The following is an 18,410-nucleotide window of genomic DNA, read 5'->3' as shown; positions in this document are numbered from 1 at the left end:
AGGTGACCAACCTGGTGAGTCGCAGTGAAGGCGCCATCAGCAACTTGATCCCGTACGCTTTCCTCTGGAGCGCGCCGTGCGTAGAGTGGTGTATCAAGCTGTGGAGGAGCGTGAACAGGAACAGGAGGAAGAGTTGTGGGATCAATTCTCATCAGAACAAGATGTGTCCTCAACACCTGCGGCAGCACAGAGGAGGAGGAGGAGGAGGAAGAGTCGTGTGGGGAAGAGGAGTCAGACTCGGATGATGAGGAAGGTGGGGTTTTTTTTGGAGGAGGAGAGGCGGCTGAAGAACAACCACAGCAGGCGTCGCAGGGGGCTTGTGCTGCTCAACGTTCCCGTGGTATTGTTCGTGGCTGGGGGGAGGAGGAGAACTTACCTGACGTGATTGAGGAAGAGCAAGAGGAGATGAATAGTACGTCTGGATTCAAATTTGTGCAGATGGCATCTTTCATGCTGTCCAGCCTGTTGAGGAACCCCCTTATAAAAAAACTCAAGGGGAATGAGCGGTACTGGGTGGCCACGATACTAGACCCTCGGTATAGGCACAAAGTGGCGGAGATGTTTCCAAATCACATGAAGGCAGAAAGGATGCAGCACTTGCAGAACAAGCTGGCAACTATGCTTTACAATGCGTTTGAGGGTGATGTCACAGCACAACGCAATAAAGGTACCACGGCCAGTAATCCTTCTCCCATATCCACGCAGGACAGGACGCTCCAGCGATCTCATGGTGATATCGGACATGCGGACATTCTTTAGTCCAAGGGCCTTAGCCCTTCCGGATCCATACTTCACCAACGCCTGGACTGGCATGGCAGGTAGCCGACTACCTGGCCTTAAGTGTGGATGTAGACACTGTGAGCAGCGATGAACCCTTGGACTACTGGGTGCGCAGGCTTGACCTGTGGCCAAAGCTGTCACAAAACACACCCAAGGTAATAAGGTTGTTGCTTCATTGTGGACAGACCAAATTCAATCAGCTGGACAGTCACTGTTATTCTATCACTGAGCTACCACAGCCTGGCGACCATATGGGCTTGAAAACCGCCACGGCCTGCACTCTCGCCATGGTGCGCACCAGTCCAGCATGGCCGTCACTACACAAGCAGCAGTTTGTGGTGCGTTACACAGTGAGTTTGGTGTGTCACTGTGAAGCAGTACTCTAATTACACTCCCTGATTGATGTATACACATGCAAGAAGTTTTCATGCAAGAAGTTTTGAGCACTTTAGACCTCCAATTTAGCATGCAATCTGATTTCTGCCCTTAAAACACTGCTTTGCCTCAAATCCATATTTTTCCCCAGGACTTTTGGCGTCTATCACACTCATCCATGCCCCCCTCCAGGTGTTAGACCCCTTAAAACATCTTTTCCATTACTTTTGTGGCCAGCATAAATGTTTCTAGTTTTCAAAGTTCGCATCCTTATTGAAGTCTATTGTGGTTTGCGAAAGTTCGCACGAACTGAACTTTTGCCGAAGTTCACGTTCGAGGTTCACGAACCGAAAATCGGAGGTTCGAGCCATCTCTATCTAGCTATATTAAGGGTTACTGATGTTATTGTATTACTAATATATATATATACATACACAGTGGGATGCGAAAGTTTGGGCAACCTTGTTAATCGTCATGATTTTCCTGTATAACTCATTGGTTGTTATGATAAAAAATGTCAGTTAGATATATCATATAGGACACACACACAGTGATATTTGAGAAGTGAAATGAAGTTTATTGGATTTACAGAAAAAGCGCAATAATTGTTTAACTAAAATTAGGCAGGTGCATAAATTTGGGCACTGTTGTCATTTTATTGATTCCATTACCTTTAGAACTAACTATTGGAACTCACGTTGGCTTGGTAATTTCAGTGACCCCTGACCAACAAACACAGGTGAATCCAATTATGAGAAAGAGTATTTAAGGGGGTCAATTGTAAGTTTCCCTCCTCTTTTAATTTTCTCTGAAGAGTAGCAAAATGGGGGTCTCAAAACAACTCCCAATTGACCTGAAGACAAATTTTTTTCACCATCATGGTTTAGGCTACTTGCACACCAAGACGTTGCGTTAGGTGCTACGTTAAGGTCGCATAACGTGCACCTAACACAACGTATGGTGCTGCAAGTGAGGACGGTAGAGTGAGCCGCGTCAGGCGGCTCGATTCCTATAATGTCTCCCAGAGTGGCGCTGATTGGCCAGCGGGACCACGTGATGCGGAGCGAGACACTCCGCATCACGTTGTCCCGCCGGCCAATCAGCGGCCGCCAGTGCAGTGAATATTAAGTAGCCATGTGCGCGGCTACTGTAGCTGGCTCTCCCCGCCTCCTCTCCGCCCCCCACTGCGCATGTGCAAACAGTCTAACGCGGCTATAGCCGCTCCAACGGCGTAGCATGCTGCACTTTCCGGAGAACGTGCAGCGTTACATGTAACGCAACGTAGGCTGTGTGAACAGCCCACTTGTGTTACATTGCTGTGCGTTGGGGGAGCGTTACAGGCGCACTAACGTGCGCCTGTAACGTCTTAGTGTGTAAACAGCCTTAGGGGAAGGATACAGAAAGTTGTTTCAGAGATTTCAGCTGTCTGTTTCCACAGTTAGGAACATATTGAGGAAATGGAAGACCACAGGCTCAGTTCAAGTTAAGGCTCGAAGTGGCAGACCAAGAAAAATCTCGCATAGACAGAAGCGACGAATGGTGATAACAGTCAGAGTCAACCCACAGACCAGCACCTAAGACCTAGAACATCATCTTGCGGCCGGTGGAGTCACTGTGCATCGTTTAACCATTCGGCGCACTTTACACAAGGAGATGCTGTATGCGAGAGTGATGCAAAGGAAGCCTTTGCACAAACAGAGCTGCTTGAGGTATGCTAAAGCACATTTGGACAAGCCAGCTTCATTTTGGAATAAGGTGCTGTGGACTGATGAAACTAAAATTCATTTGGGCATAACAAGGGGCATCATGCATGGAGGAAAAAGAACACCGCATTCCAAGAAAAACACCTGCTACCTACAGTAAAATATGGTGGTGGTTCCATCATGCTGTGGGGCTGTGTGGCCAGTGCAGGGACTGGGAATCTTGTCAAAGTTGATGGACGCATGGATTCCACTCAGTATTAGCAGATTCTGGAGACTAATGTCCAGGAATCAGTGACAAAGCTGAAGCTGCACCGGGGCTGGATCTTTTAACAAGACAACGACCGTAACCACTGATCAAAATCCACTAAGGCATTCATGCAGAGGAACAAGTACAACAGTCTGGAATGGCCATCTCAGTTCCCAGACCTGAATATAATTGAAAATCTGTGGTGTGAGTTAAAGAGAGCTGACCATGCTTGGAAGCCATCAAACCTGAATGAACTAGAGATGTTTTGTAAAGAGGAATGGTCCAAAATACCTTCAACCAGAATCCAGACTCTCATTGGAACCTACAGGAAGCGTTTAGAGGCTGTAATTTCTGCAAAAGGACGATCTACCAGATATCGATTTCATTACTTTTTTGTGGTGCCCAAATTTATGCACCTGTCTAATTTTGTTTTAACAATTATTGCGTACTTTCTGTAAATCCAATAAACTTAATTTCACTTCTCAAATGTCACGGTGTGTGTCTCCTATAATCAGGGGTCCCCAACCACCGGGCCGCGGCCCACTGCCGGTCCGTTGGCAGTTTCCAGCTGGGCCGCGGCGGGTCTGTCATCTTGACACTATACTAGCCATGCTGGGCACTATACTAGCTATAGCTGGGCACTGTACTAGCCATGCTGGGGCACTATACTAGCCATGCTGGGCACTATACTAGCCATGCTGGGGCACTATACTAGCCATGCTGGGGCACTATACTAGCCATGCTGGGGCACTATACTAGCCATGCTGGGACACTATACTAGCCATGCTGGGCACTATACTAGCTATAGCTGGGCACTGTATTAGCCATGCTGGGCACTATACTAGCCATGCTGGGGCACTATACTAGCCATGCTGGGGCACTATACTAGCCAAACTGGGGTAACCATACTAGCCATGCTGGGCACTTTACTAGCCATACTGGGGCACTATACTAGCTATACTGGGGTAACTATACTAGCCTAGCCATGCTGGGCACTTTACTAGCCATACTGGGCACTTTACTAGCTATACTGGGGCACTACCTACCCATACTGGACACTATATTAGCTATACTGGGCGCTATACTAGGGCACTACCGACCCATACTGGGACTATACTAGCTATACTGGTCACAATACTAGCTATACTGGGGCACTATACTAGCTACACTGGGGTAACTATACTAGCCATACTGGGGCAACTAAACTCCCTATACTGAGGCAACTATGCTAGCTATGCCGCCGCACCCCAGCCCCTCCCCCGTAACCCGCTGCGCACGACACTGTCCACTAGGTCGCGCGCGCAATAACCCGCCCCCCCCCCCACCAGGCCTCGGAGAAAAATTTGGTCAGTAAGTGGTCCCCCTGCCGGAAAAGGTTGGGGACCCCTGTCCTATTTGATATATTGGCCTGATATGTGAGAATTTCTTCACCTCATCTGTGAAGGTGTGTGTGTGTGTGTGTGTGTGTGTGTGTGTGTGTGTGTGTGTGTGCGTGCGTGCGTGCGTGCGTGCGTGCGTGCGTGCATGTAATTAGCAGCGGCAGCCGCATGTATCTTGCACCTGATCCCAAGAACCTGCAGTGATCAGCTGCTTCTCTTGCTCATTCCTTCCCCATAGTGCCAGTCTCGTGTGTAATGACGCGGCCAGGAAGTGCTGAAACTAGGGGGAAGGAGTGAGTAGGAGAAGCAGCTGATTACCACAGGCTCCCAGGATCAGGTGAGAGATGCACGCGGCTGCTACTGCTAATTGCATTTACTCTGGGGGAGGACACCAAGGGGGACAGAAGGAGGACACAAAGGGGGACACCAAGGGGGATAGGAGGAGGACATAAAGGGGGACACCAAGGGGTATAGGAGGAGGACACCAAGGGGGACAGGAGGAGGACACAAAGGGGGACAGGAGGAGAACACAAAGGGGGACACCAAGGGGGACAGGAGGAGGACACCAAGGGGGACAGGAGGAGGACACAATAAATGGGGTAAGAACATCTACAAGATGCCCCTGGGCCATGGACACCCCCAGGATTAGTATATTTTTTTCCACTGGTTTTTTCCCTCAACCTAGGTGCGTCTTATAGTCCAAAAATATGTTACATTAATTTGTATCCTTTTCTGTTACATGTGTTTGCAGCCACAGTAGTTTTTTGCACCTTACACCTGTCATTCTAAGAAATAAGTGTTTGTATTTCAGTCTCATCCATAACTTGACGCTGCTGACAGACACTCCAGAGCTGGATTACCCCAGCCAGGACTTCATCTGGCACAGGTTTGAGGGGGCTTTCATTTCAGTGTTTGACCTCGTCTCCTATGCTCCAGTCTTCAAGGCATACATTTACGAGGGTCTGAAGGAGCTGTATGAGGATAATATCCAGTATGTGGAGCTGCGGGCCATGCTGCCTCAAGTAAGTCGAAACCATGTAGAGCAGGCAAAGCAATGGGATTGGTGTGATGCAGGAAACATAGCAACCAATCAGAACCAGGGCAGCTGAGACTGATATGCGGAATCCATGTAATGCAAATGCTCAGTGGTGTTGAATATGTTTGCATGCAGCCATAGTTATTTCTGATACAGTAAGTTCTCAACCAATCACATACTGTAAATAATTGTATAGTACAGGCAGTCCCCTACTTAGAAACTTAGGATGTCTTAAAGTGTCTTTCTTTCTTAACTCAAAAAGTTGGGAGGTATGCTTTTCTGGTGCCTGTACTGGATCCCCCAATGGTGAGCATGCGCTATCTGCACGTCATGTACCTTAGATGATTAGACCAAAATTCATACAACTTAATAATTGTGTCCACTGAAGTTGGAACAGGGGGCTACAGTGAGAAAGGGGCAGGAATGCTAGCAGGACCACCGGTGTGACGACTGAGCGCATGACCAGAACAGTGAAGCAACGCTTCCACAAGGACTGGTTACAGGACCGCAGACATGAAGCAGGTAATTTCAGTGTGTGCCTGACCTGGGCAACGCCATAGACATAATGGCCTTGCAGCCCCGAATTACCAGAGCTGTGGAGTTAGTACAAAAATCATCTCATTCCTCAGTTTATGAAACCTCCGACTACGACTTCAGGTACCTAAAATTACTCCGACTCCTCAACTCCAACTCCACAGCCCTTCGAATTACTTCTTCCTCTGAGTTGCTACCACTCAGAGGGGGAATAGTAATTAACGCTGCCCAGAATTTGATTGGCGGCAGGGTGAGCTGTCATTCGTCAGTGTGTACCAACTGCCTCTTCTGGACAGGTAGCTGACCGTGCAGTATCTGGAGGAGAGAGCTGCTCCATATAGTGAGGCAGCATCCCCTACACATGCAGCCCCCTTCTATATGCATGGGAGTTAATGGCACTATATAAATCAATAATAATGTACAGCCAGCAATAATTTTAAAGGGTAAGTTAGCCAAAACCTAATATTTCAGAGTGGCAGACCACTGGATTCCCCACAATAGACAGAGAGAGATATACAAGTCTGATCATAGCTGCAGTTTAGTCTTGCTGAATTTAGCTTCTGATTAAGATTATAACTTGTATTCTTTATTAAAGCACTGTGCTGTGTCATTGCCTTTGAGTCCTGTCCTTTTAGCAATATATCGTTTTCTTCTTCCACCCACGCAGGTCTACGACCTGAATGGTACGACCTACGACCGCCCATGGGTAGTAGCTGCATACAAAGACGTGACCCGGCAATTCATAAAGGATCATCCCGATTTTATGGGTCTAAAGATAATTTATACTGTTCACAGGTAATAATATAATACAAGATACGATAATTACAGCTTAACATGGGGATATCTGTAAAGAGCAGTTCAATTACTGTATATACTCGCAAGCAAGCCGACCCGCATACAAGCCGACCCCCCAACTTTTTCCTGAAAAACCAGGAAAAAATGATTGACCCCCATATAAGCCAGGGGTAGGAAATGCTGGCCGCGTGATCCCCCCCAGTGTGTCCCAGTATAGTTGGTATAGTGGCCAGTATGGGTAGGTAGTGCCCAGTATAACTAGTGAAGTGCTCAGTATAGCTAGTGAAGTGCCCAGTATAGCTAGTATATGTAACAATTGTGGAACTTTCTCCGTGATCAGCGCACAACGCGTGCGCTGACACGGCGGAAATCCTCCACAAGCGTGTAATTGCAGGCACCCAGCAAAAGGTGCTACGCACCTGTAGAGGGAAATTCCTGTCGGCAGATGGCGCTGGGGAGTGCAGAGGAACCAATCCTCTGTACCTCCACAAATGCCAGACAGGAATTGTACGAAGCGCAGAACGCAATCGCAAGACAGGCGATTGCGAATGAGAACGAGCAAAGGGACAGGTTGTATGTGTGTGCGCCAATCCAGTCGCCACCGCGCGACCGCGCACACACAACAGCAGATATGAAATAGGAACGCGATCGCGAGAGGTGCGATCGCCAGACGTGACACAAGGCAGATCAGAACAGAATACGAGGGTAGCAAAGGCACAGCAAATAACACAATGAGAAGATGCGGAAAACAACAAACGCTAGCTAACCGCGAACACCGCACTCATTCGCAACAGTGCACGCGGTTATGCGCGGTCTCCATGTGATAAGCACAATAGAGACAAGCCCGCCTAACTAACCATCGACAGACAAACATGAAACAGAGGACGTGAACGCTTGCTTAACGGTTACCTCACCGAGCCTCCAGCAAGCGGTCGTAGCAGACAAGACAGACACATGAAAACAGGGACAAGCGAGAGATAGGATCCACAGCACTAGCGAAAAGTGGCTAGCGCGATCCAGGTACAGAGTAGCAGAACAGAAGGATCCACAGCACTAGCGGAAAGTGGCTAGCGCGATCCCAGGAGACAGAACAGAAGGATCCACAGCGCTAGCGAAAAGTGGCTAGCGCAATCCCAGGAGACAGAACAGAAGGATCCACGGCGCTAGCGAAAAGTGGCTAGCGCGATCCAAAGAGACAGATCAGAAGAGATAGCTGGTAGCAACCGCTGCACCAGCTATACTCCAAGAACAGAGATCAGAACCATTTCCTGTCGACCACCGCTGGGACAGGACAACAGCAACAGAACAAACAAACAGATAAACAATCCTAACTGCACTATGGAATCTGCCTAGCACAGTTTCCAGGAATTACTCTAAGCTGATCTTCAAACCAAGAGCATGGCTGACACTCTCCAGAGTGTTTCACAGGAAGACTCCTTCTGAACAGCCAAGCATTGTGGGACACACATAGTACTTATAGTACACGCCTCCAATGAATGTGGCCAGGCAATTAGCATGACAACGTATGCAAATTCCTCAGCAAGCACAAGCTGCAAAACTGACAGAAGCTCTTCTTTCCAGAGTCCTGCAGCATGCAAACCTACACAATGGTCAAAAAGCTGCCTGCCTGCACAGGCAGCTGAGCAAATCATCACAGTATAGTGCCCAGTATAGTGCCCAGTACAGCTAGTAAAGGGTCCAGTATAGCTAGTATAATGCTCGGTATAGCTAGTATAGTGCCCCAGTATAGCTAGTATAGTGCTCGGTATAGCTAGTATAGTGCCAAAATATAGCTAGTATAGTGCCCAGTATAGCTAGTATAGTGCCCAGTAAAGCTAGTATAGTGCCCAAGTATAGCTAGTATAGTGCTCAGTATAGGTAGTACAGTGCCAGGTATAGCGAGTATAGTGCTCAGTATAGCTAGTATAGTGCTCAGTATAGCTAGTATAGTGCTCAGTATAGCTAGTATAGTGCTCAGTATAGCTAGTTTAGTGCCCAAGTATAGCTAGTATAGTGCTCGCTATAGCTAGTTTAGTGCCCAAGTATAGCTAGTATAGTGCCCCCCGCCTCACCCAACTCCCCCCCCCCCGCGCGGCCGCCGCTGCTATTAGCTTACTGTGCGGCTTCCTCTATTCCCCTCTCCGTCTCCCGGGCATGTAAATAGTTCACAGCAGCTCGCTCCACGGCGGCTGCTGTGTGATGACAGGAAGCTGTAGGCAGAGCGGTTTCCTGTAACTATGGGAGCGGTTTTCCGTTACTATGGAAACCGCTCTGCCTCCAGCTTCCTGACATCACACAGCAGCCGCCGTGGAGCGAGCTGCTGTGAACTATTTACATGCCCGGGAGACGGAGAGGGGAATAGAGAAAGCCGCACAGTAAGCTAATTGCAGCGGTGGACGCGGGGCGGGGGGGGGAAGCGGCCTTCCACCAACAACGAGACTCGCAAGCAAGCCGACCCCCAACTTTTGGCCCACTTTTGGGGGGTCAAAAATTCGGCTTGCTTGCGAGTATATACGGTAATTGCCTGGCTTTTTGATGCCGGACAGTTTTGTCATATTTAGTGCTGACTGTGTCTCCAATGCAAATGGGGAGAAGGGACATCAAAATTAGAATCAAAAGAGGGAGATTCTAGTCTTGTTTAGAAAAAGCAGTCCCTTTAGTTCAGCTGTTCAGCTTTGCACTTTACAAGGGTTAATGGCAAACCTCATTACAGTTTGTGTACCTTGTGTGTTTTTTTTTTCTCTCTTTTTTTGTGTGCATAGAAAACAGTCATTCCACAGTATTCCTATTATTAACTCTCAGAGAGATGTCAAAGCTATAACTGTATAGTCCTGCTGTAAGTAATTACTCCTCCTGCACTGTACAGCCAGTTATTCATGCAGGGAGACTGGACATTTTAGGGAATATATACATAAAGAACTCCATTTGATCTTACAGTCTAAGACTTTAGAAATATATATCTGTCTACAATTTATAATAAAAACATAGTGTTATTGCAGACTTAAAGTGTACCCAAGGTATCAAAAAGTAAAAAAAAAGTAAATATTAACCTAAGAACAAGGAAGCCCCTAGCTCCTATAGAGACTTATCCCAGCTTCCTCAGTTCTCCCATGGCCGAGCTTGGACAAGGGATTGCTGGTAGGAAGCTTCAGGCATGAGGAATAAGCCGGAGCCTGTGTAGTAAGCCGGAGCAGCTTGTGCACCAGGAGCTCTGTGCTACTGCGCAGACACAGTAGTGCTCACGCAGGTCCAGTGCTGCTGTGCTTGTGGCAGGAGTGGCACACGGCCACGATTTTAAGGAGGGTCCTGGCAAGTGGCAATAGACCAGAGGACAGTGTGGGAAGCGTCTGCAGGATCCAGAGGCCTCCCTCTTAGGTATTTACTTTTTTAACATTGTGATGCTTTGGGTTCTCTTTAAGCATCGTACGCACATACGAGAACTGTTGCCTGCAGGATTCAGGACTGGATCCCTCAGGTCACAGGGGCGAGTGCAGTATAGAGGCGGCAGATGTGTACATTGCAGGCTGGTGATACAGATTGCAGTTGCTATGGAGGGGCACAGGAGAGATAAGGACAATAATAATAGCCTCAGTCTGAGCTTGGCAGGCTAGATCTGTTGCCATCGCAAACACTCTAGATCAGGCTTTCTCAACCAGGGTTCCTTGAGTACTCTGCAGGGGTTACTTGGCATTTTCCCCTATCGTGGGGATGTATAATGGAGCTCACTATTATAGGTGGTACTGTAACAAGAAGCACTAAATTAGGGGCTTACGAGGCAGTATAATGAGTGGCAGTGTATTAGGGGTAGTGAAATAAACAGCCACACATACTTTTAAAGACCATGCCTCCTGCAAAATAAATGCAGGGGTTCCTCGAGATCAAAAAATTGTTTGCAGGGGTTCTTTGAGATCCAAAAGCTATTTGCAGGGTTTCTCCAGGGTAAAAAGGTTGAGAAAGGCTGCTCTAGATCCTCGTCCCCCACCGAGCCGCCTTGGCCGAAAACCATCTTTTGTGTATATGAACCCTTATATAGCACTAATATATTTTTTACAGGTTGTAAAGAAAAGTGACATTTCCCTTTAAACAACCTACTTTTTAAATATTTGGATAACAGCTGAGATGCCTGGATAGTGCCCGTGGCTATCGCTGTTGCTTTATAGTACAGATGCTTAGTTTCCACTGGGAATGGTTCAGTGCAGGGGTGCCCACAATTTTTCAGCTTGCGAGCTACTTTAAAGTTTGCGGAGTCCAGGCGATCTACCAATACTTCGAATGTTGCAGAATCCCCCCCCCCCCCTCCCGGTTGTCATGAAAAGTCCCCAGGTACAAGTGCCTTCAGTATAGGTAGCTGGGTATAGGTCCCTTCAGTATAGGTAGCTAGGTATTGGTCCCTTCAGTATAGGTAGCTAGGTATAGGTCCCTTCAGTATATGTAGCCAGGTATAGGTGGTAGTTGGGTATAGATGCCTTCAGTATAGGAAGCCAGGTTTATGTGCCTTCAGTGTAGGTAGCCAGGTATCTGTGCCTTCAGTGTAGGTAGATATGTAGTATATGTGCCTTCAGTGTAGGTAGACAGGTGTGCTTTCTGTGTAGGTAACCAGGTATCTGTGCCTTCATTGGAGGTAGCCAGGTATCTGTGCTTTCAGTGTAGGTAGATATGTAGTATATGTGCCTTCAGTGTAGGTAGACAGGTGTGCTTTCTGTGTAGGTAGCCAGGTATCTGTGCCTTCAGTGTAGGTAGCCAGGTATCTGTGCCTTCAGTGTAGGTAGCCAGGTATATGTGCCTTCAGTGTAGGTAGCCAGGTGTGCCTTCTGTAAAGGTAGTCAGGTGTACTGTCAGTGTAGGTAGCCAACTATCTGTGCCTTCAATGTAGGTAGCCAGGTATATGTGCCTTCAGTGTAGGTAGCCAGGTATCTGTGCCTTCAGTGTAGGTAGTTAGGGTATAGATGCCACTTACCTTCCTCTAGCGGCGGTGTCTGGGACTCACTGGACGGCAGATAAGCAGCTGCGGCTGAGGGAACACTCTGGCGGGGGGGAGGGGGGCATTGGGGCGGCGGGTAGCATGCATGGATGCATTGTGCCAGGCGCCGACCCCAGCCATAACATCGTGGCCACGCTGCCTCTTTCCTCCCCTGCTTCCGTATTGGCCAACAGCAGAATTTGATGGGACACGGCCAAATAGGTGGTCGCAAACTACCGGTAGATCGCGAATGACCTATTGGGCACCCATGGTTCAGTGTCTTCTGTATGGCACCGTTGAATAGTTCAGAGCTATATAAAAGTATACTGCCACTACAACTACTAACTGGGCCGGTTCTAGACTTTTTGCTGCCTGAGGCAAAATTCTGAGGATGTGACCCCCCCTCCAAATCTGGAATGATCGCATAGCACCCAACAGTTTGCACTGCACGTCAAAGCTGCAGTACAACAACAACAAAAAACACCCTCAGTGTAGGCAGGTATCCAGGTATAGGTGCCCCCAGTATAGGTTAGCCAAGTATAGGTAGCCAGACATAGGTGCCCCAGTATAGGTAGCCAAGTACAGTTACCCCAGTAAAGGTAGCCAGGTACAGTTACTCAAGTATAGGTAGCCAGGTACAGTTACTCCAGTATAGGTAGCCAGCTGTTCAGTTGCCCCAGTATAGTTAACCAGGTGTTCAGTTGCCCCAGTATAGGTAGCCAGGTGATCAGTTCTCCCAGTATACAATAGATATAAAGGTGTTCAAGTAGCCAGGTTCATTTGCCATAGTATAGGTAGCCAGGTTCAGTTGCCCCAGTGTAGGTTAGCCAGGTACGTGATCCCAGTAGGTAATCAGCCTGTCCCTCCCCCCAGCCGCCGTTCCCTTACACCTCTTGGAATAGGTGGCCACCCTCCTCCACCACACTGTCCTTTGGAGGCTGATCCCTGACTCCCTGGCCCTTCTTCGCTGCATGTGCGCCATGCAGCACAGACCTCATCCTCAGCATGGTGGACGAGGTACTTCCTGTAAATGCACCGTCAACATGGTAGCAGTTCTTCTGTCTCTCTCACTGTTTGCGGTGTGTCACCACACTGAGGACGAGTTCGGTGCTGCATGCCGTGCTGCGCATGCAGCGAAGAAGGGCCTGGGAGTCGGGGATAAGCTTCCGAAGGACAATGTGGTGGAGGGTGGCCACCTATTCCAAGAGGCAAGGGAGCAGCAGCCGGGGCGGAACGCCGGCCCATAGAAGATGCCGCCTGATGCCCACCGATCGGGTGGCATCATGGCAGGACCACCCCTTACTACTAATAATATAAAGAGTAAAACATAACTGTGATAGGGAACATTGTGTAAACAATATAATGTATGCTCTTTTGGTACAAAGATTGATGTGAATAGTGTATAATAATAATATTAATAATAGTTTTGATAACTGTGGTAAGGATATTAGCGTTTAAGCTCATGTGGAAAGGGGAATGGTTCTATGATCTCTGTACAGAACTAAATAAATGTATAATAATAAGTGTGTGACTGTGAAGTGAAGACATTAGAGTGTAAGCTCCTCTGGTGCAGAGGCTGATGTTAATGCATCTTTGATCTCTGTACACCACTATAGAATATACCAGAGCTATATCATTGTATAATAACAGAGTATGACTATGGTGAGGATATTTGAGTGTAAGCTCCTCTGATGCAGAGACTGGTGGCAATGGATCAATGATCAATGTTCAGTACCATGTAATATTGCCAGAGGTGAGATGAAGTTAGAAAGCAAGCTCCTTTTTGGATAGAGTCTGACAAGTTTAGTTTTACGCAGTCTGAAAGTAATGTGATTAAAAATACACAAAATAAATATGTGTTCTATATTTCTCTCCCCTTTTTTTTCACTTCTACAGAAGTCAGGGTGTGTCTCAGGTTAAAGAGGCAATTAGCATGGCAATTCGGCTGATGTCAGAGTTCCCAGAAACTTTTGCCGGTTTTGACTTGGTAAGAACGACTGAAATAATTTTTTTCATTTACTTTACATTTCCAAGTAGTAAGAAATGTTAGCCCCTCTATACCACAAGCTGAGCATTCTGGTTTTTGGCATTTCAAATTTTAGAATTACGTGTTTATCATCTTGTAGTCTCTTTTTCCCAGGTCTCTGTTTCCCAATCCATAACTTGCATTGATCTAAACTGAAACAGGCTGAAACAGCTGTCTAAAAGTTGGATTGTTAAACACTGTCAAATGAATAAGCTTATAGCTGCTATATAAAACAGCACTTTATAATTGTGTGAATATGTGCGTCATGTTCTATGTCTCTGAAAAGTCCAGTTCACATCCAGAAGTGGAGCAGGTCATCTTGAAAAGAACAACCTGCTCCATCTGTGATTGTTTACAATTCCTTTTTACTTTTTATTGTGCTTGAGGAAGAGCTCACACAATATTTTCAAGGTGATTTGGGTATTTTATTGAAGAAAAGCTGCATTCATCTAATCACATATACAGAGAAATGTTAACAGGGAAATAAAGATGTACAGAACGGTTTGTGGCATTTATATTCCATAGAATTCAGAATAAAAACAAACATCCGAAACAATGCATTTTTTGTTGGAGTATCGAACCAACAAAGTAACTTGAAAATGTATGCTACAGGTAAAAAGGTGTAGGCGGCAATGCTAAAAGCTGCGATTAGCAGCTTTAAATAGTAATTTGAGTGCCCAGAGGCTCTGAGGTTTATAGCTGCTATTTACAATTTTATAGCCAATATTTAGCCATTTATAGCCGCCAATCAAAGTTTTTAACATTGTCGACCTATGACGGCAAACATATTGGGGGTTAGGGTTAGGAGGCGGGGGTCTTCAGTGCTAGAAGTGGACACAGAGGCATGTTATTGTGCACAGAACATGCCTCTGTGTCCTATTAAGATTTTAACATATCTGCCTCGGGTTCTATTTAAGGTTGGACATCAGGGAAGGGTGGAGTAAGGTTAGGCACCACTAGGGGTGGGGTTAAGGTTAATCATCACCAGATGGGGGAGTTAAGGTTAGGCACCACCAGGGGATTCTTAGGCATCGGTAGAGGGAGGGTTATGTGTGAGATTAGGGTTAGATTAGGTCATTGGAAAATATTGGTAAAGATTACCAATATTTTACTGTTGTATGTTTGTAGTAGTATATCAGTAATTTTATTGAGAACCTACTAGCGGCTATCTCCGGTGCCCTTTTTATCAGGCACCTTTTTACAATCACGTAAAATTTAGCCTTGGCTGCTATCCTGGCTAAGGCCGCTCAGGCCCATCTGAGGAGAGCTATATTTTGCAGTCGATTTCAATGTTTTGAATATTCAATGTATGCCATTTTGTAATTTACAACCCCTGTTATTTATTATACAGTACTGCAATATACGTTGGCACTTTACAAATAAAATTATATTTATAGCAACTGCCTGTGCATGCAGAGAAATAAAACAGAACATTCTCAAGCACAGGCACAAATGATTGCAAGCAAGTGATGCTTTATTGCATACTGCGTAAAAAGCAAACGCTCATCGCTTTTTGAAGTGATTTTCCTAGGTGATTCTAGGCATGTGTCTAGCGATTTTTGGAGCGTTTTGGTGTAGTGTTTATTATTTTTTTGTTACAGTACAGCTGTAACTGAACAACTTCTGTAACAAAAACGCTTGGAAAATCGCTCTGATCTAGCGCTTTTCAGAGCGATTTTCCATTTTCCTATACTTAACATTGAGGCTGAATCGCCTCAGAAATCAACAAAAATGCTGCAGGACCTGCGTTTGCGTTTGGGGAAAAAGCTCACCACTCTGGTGTGCTCCATCCCATTCATAAACATTAGCCAAGCGCTTTTCAAAGCGTTGGCGTTTTTAAAAGCGCTCAGAAGTGCTCTTGGTGTGCACCAGCCCTAAGATCCAGTAATTGTCACATGATGCAAGAGAGTGTAATAAAAGCAGGTATGGGGAGGAGAGATGTGGTGGCGAAGAACAAGACATGGCGGCACACTGTAATGCTGCTGCTTCACACATTTACAAATCATTTTTGTATCCACAAAATATGTGTATCCACAAAATTATTTGTATTAGTGTACATTACTGCTTCACCAGACTTTTAGGCTAGGTGCACACATAGCAGAAACTCTAGTGTTGCGGAAAACGCTGCGTTTTTGCCGCTAACGAAAGTCTATGGGCCGCAGGAAAAAACGCATGTGTTTTCTATGCGTTTTTAAACCTGTGTTTTTAAAACCGCTGACTTTGTTTCATAATATTTATAGACACATCAAAAGCGCACATAATGAAAGTAAATGGTATGCATCCTCATGTGTTTTCCATGCGTTTGTAGAAAAAAAAAATATATGATGTATTTCCGCTTCCTGTTGTCTTCCTAGTGATTTGCATAAACCGCAAAAGAAAAACGCATTAAAAAACGCATTTGTGTTTTGTATATGCGAACCGCAAACATTAAAACGCGCGCAAAACGCTTAAAAAACGCATCTGCAATAAAAAAACTCGAAAGCAGCAAAAACGCACACAACATTGACATAAAACATGACATGAAAACGCAGCCTTTCACGCTATGTTATGTGTGCACCCAGCCTCAATGTGCAGACCCCTCTACTTGTCTTTGATTACAACACTTCACAGGCTTGAAAAAACATAGTGGCATCAATTTGGCAGGAACACCACTGACAATTAGAGCTTAGCAGTGCATAGTCGTTTATGCAAAGGAATGAGGATTCATGGGAAGGCCGTGTATCAGCCAAGTAACAAGTCTGTTTGATCATTGCAGGTTGGCCAAGAAAATGCTGGTCATTCACTGAACCAACTTCGAGATGCCCTCAACATCCCAAAGCAAATGGGCATCACCCTGCCATACTTCTTCCATGCTGGAGAGACTAGTAAGCAAGTGAGGGGCTTGAGAGATAATGTTAATGCTGTTTCCTAGCTGTAAAGAGTAAAGGTGGCCACACACCATACAATTTTTTAAATATCTGTTCAATTTAAGAATTGCAATCAATTTTTCTGATTGATTTTAACATTTCAAAAATATGACCAATGTACCACACACGTATGTACAATTTTTCCCCAATTATGATAAAAATGATTGATACTCTGAGAAAATTGCTAGGGTCTGTTTATCAATAAATTGTCAAACACACACCATACAATCTTAAGAAAAATTGAAGAAAAATTTGCAGCATTCTGGATCGGAAACAAAACAGGAAATCCGATCAGATTTTTCAGTCGAATGAAAAAAAAAAAAGCTTTCAGGTTTTTTTTTTCAGGAGATCCGATCATATTTATCGAACTGCCGTAAAATGTGATCATTTTATTGTATCATGTTCGGCCACCTTTAACCATTTCAGCCCGCGGGGATTTTTCACTTTATGGACGAGAGGAATTTTCACCTGTCAGCGCTTCTCCCTTTCATTCCTCAATAGTTTTATCAGTACTTATCACAGTGAAATGATCTATATCTTTTTTTTTCCCACCAGCAATTAGGCTTTGTTTGGGTGGTGAATTATGCTAAGAATTATTTTAATCTAAATGTATTATAATGGAAATAATAAGAAAAAAATAGAAACAATTCATTATTTTTCAGTTTTCAGCCATTACGGTTTTAAAATCACTAATGCTACCATAATTAAAATCCACACATTTTATTTGGCCATTTGTCATGGTTATTGCGACATTAAAATTATACCCCTAGTGTAATGAATGGTCACAATATTTTATTTGGAAATAAAGTGCATTTTTTTAGTTTTACATCCATCGCAATTTTTTAGCCCATTATGTATTAATTTTATGTCCTCTTGAAATAAATAATCATTTACTTTTATTCCCCAAAGTCAGTAGGTGTGTTTTACTATTTGGCCACAAGATGTCCCTAGTTAGCAAAAATCCCATTAGCGTACAATGTACGCTAATTTGGATACAATGTATCACTACATTGTAACCAGGGAAGTGACGTGGGCTTCCATCGGAAGCCTCCGATCACAGCGGCGGCGAGGAGGTTATGAATGGAAACATTGTTTCTATTCATAAATTTAACGATCGGGCGGCGGAAATGACGGCGGCTCCATTTACAGAATAAACACTGTTTTTGAACAAAAACAGTGTTTATTCTCGGCGGACATGCTCGGATTGGCACAGGGGACTTTTGTTCCCTGTAGCCAATCCCCCCTGCTAGCAGCAGCAGGCTGATCGCTGGCATCTGCCCGCAGGATCGCCTGCAGACCCCCCCAAACTGCAGGGATGTGACTAGCGCGTCCCTGCAACTCTGGCAACTGCCGCTGCGGACGTGAAGCTCACGTCCGCACGGCTGAAATGGTTAATGTGAATTGTGCTGTACAGAAACCCTGATATGGACATATAGCAGGGAGGGGCACAACAGAGGTTGATGGCCTAGGACTGAATTCCAACAATGACACTCAAACAGTTTTTTGTAGCCATGAACTTGGTATATTTTAGTGCATTTTATTTTATGTCCTGACCAGTAATTTCTCTTTCTCAAAGAGTAATCAGCTTCATAGAGTAGTAACTATAATAATAATGGCAGTATTTGTATAGCGCCTTTCTCCTGTCGGACTCAAAGCGCTTGCGAGGCAG

General features: G+C 45.6%; 1 protein-coding gene across 4 annotated transcripts in view; it reads left to right on the top strand.

The window, feature by feature from the left end:
• ADA2 (adenosine deaminase 2) overlaps nucleotides 1–18,410 on the top strand; it is a 92,744-nt gene that overhangs the window by 46,698 nt on the left and 27,636 nt on the right. For all 4 annotated transcript variants that reach the window (XM_068277259.1, XM_068277258.1, XM_068277256.1 and 1 more), the window contains exons 4-7: nucleotides 5,296–5,506; nucleotides 6,722–6,849; nucleotides 13,706–13,796; nucleotides 16,591–16,699. In XM_068277259.1, the coding sequence (XP_068133360.1) occupies nucleotides 5,296–5,506; nucleotides 6,722–6,849; nucleotides 13,706–13,796; nucleotides 16,591–16,699 (539 nt within the window). The remainder of the gene's footprint in view (nucleotides 1–5,295; nucleotides 5,507–6,721; nucleotides 6,850–13,705; nucleotides 13,797–16,590; nucleotides 16,700–18,410) is intronic.

This window comes from Hyperolius riggenbachi, chromosome 3 (assembly GCF_040937935.1).
Source record: "Hyperolius riggenbachi isolate aHypRig1 chromosome 3, aHypRig1.pri, whole genome shotgun sequence".
Lineage (NCBI taxonomy): Eukaryota > Metazoa > Chordata > Amphibia > Anura > Hyperoliidae > Hyperolius > Hyperolius riggenbachi.
Note: the sequence above shows the minus strand (reverse complement) of the source record. Positions and strands in the feature narration are given on the sequence as shown.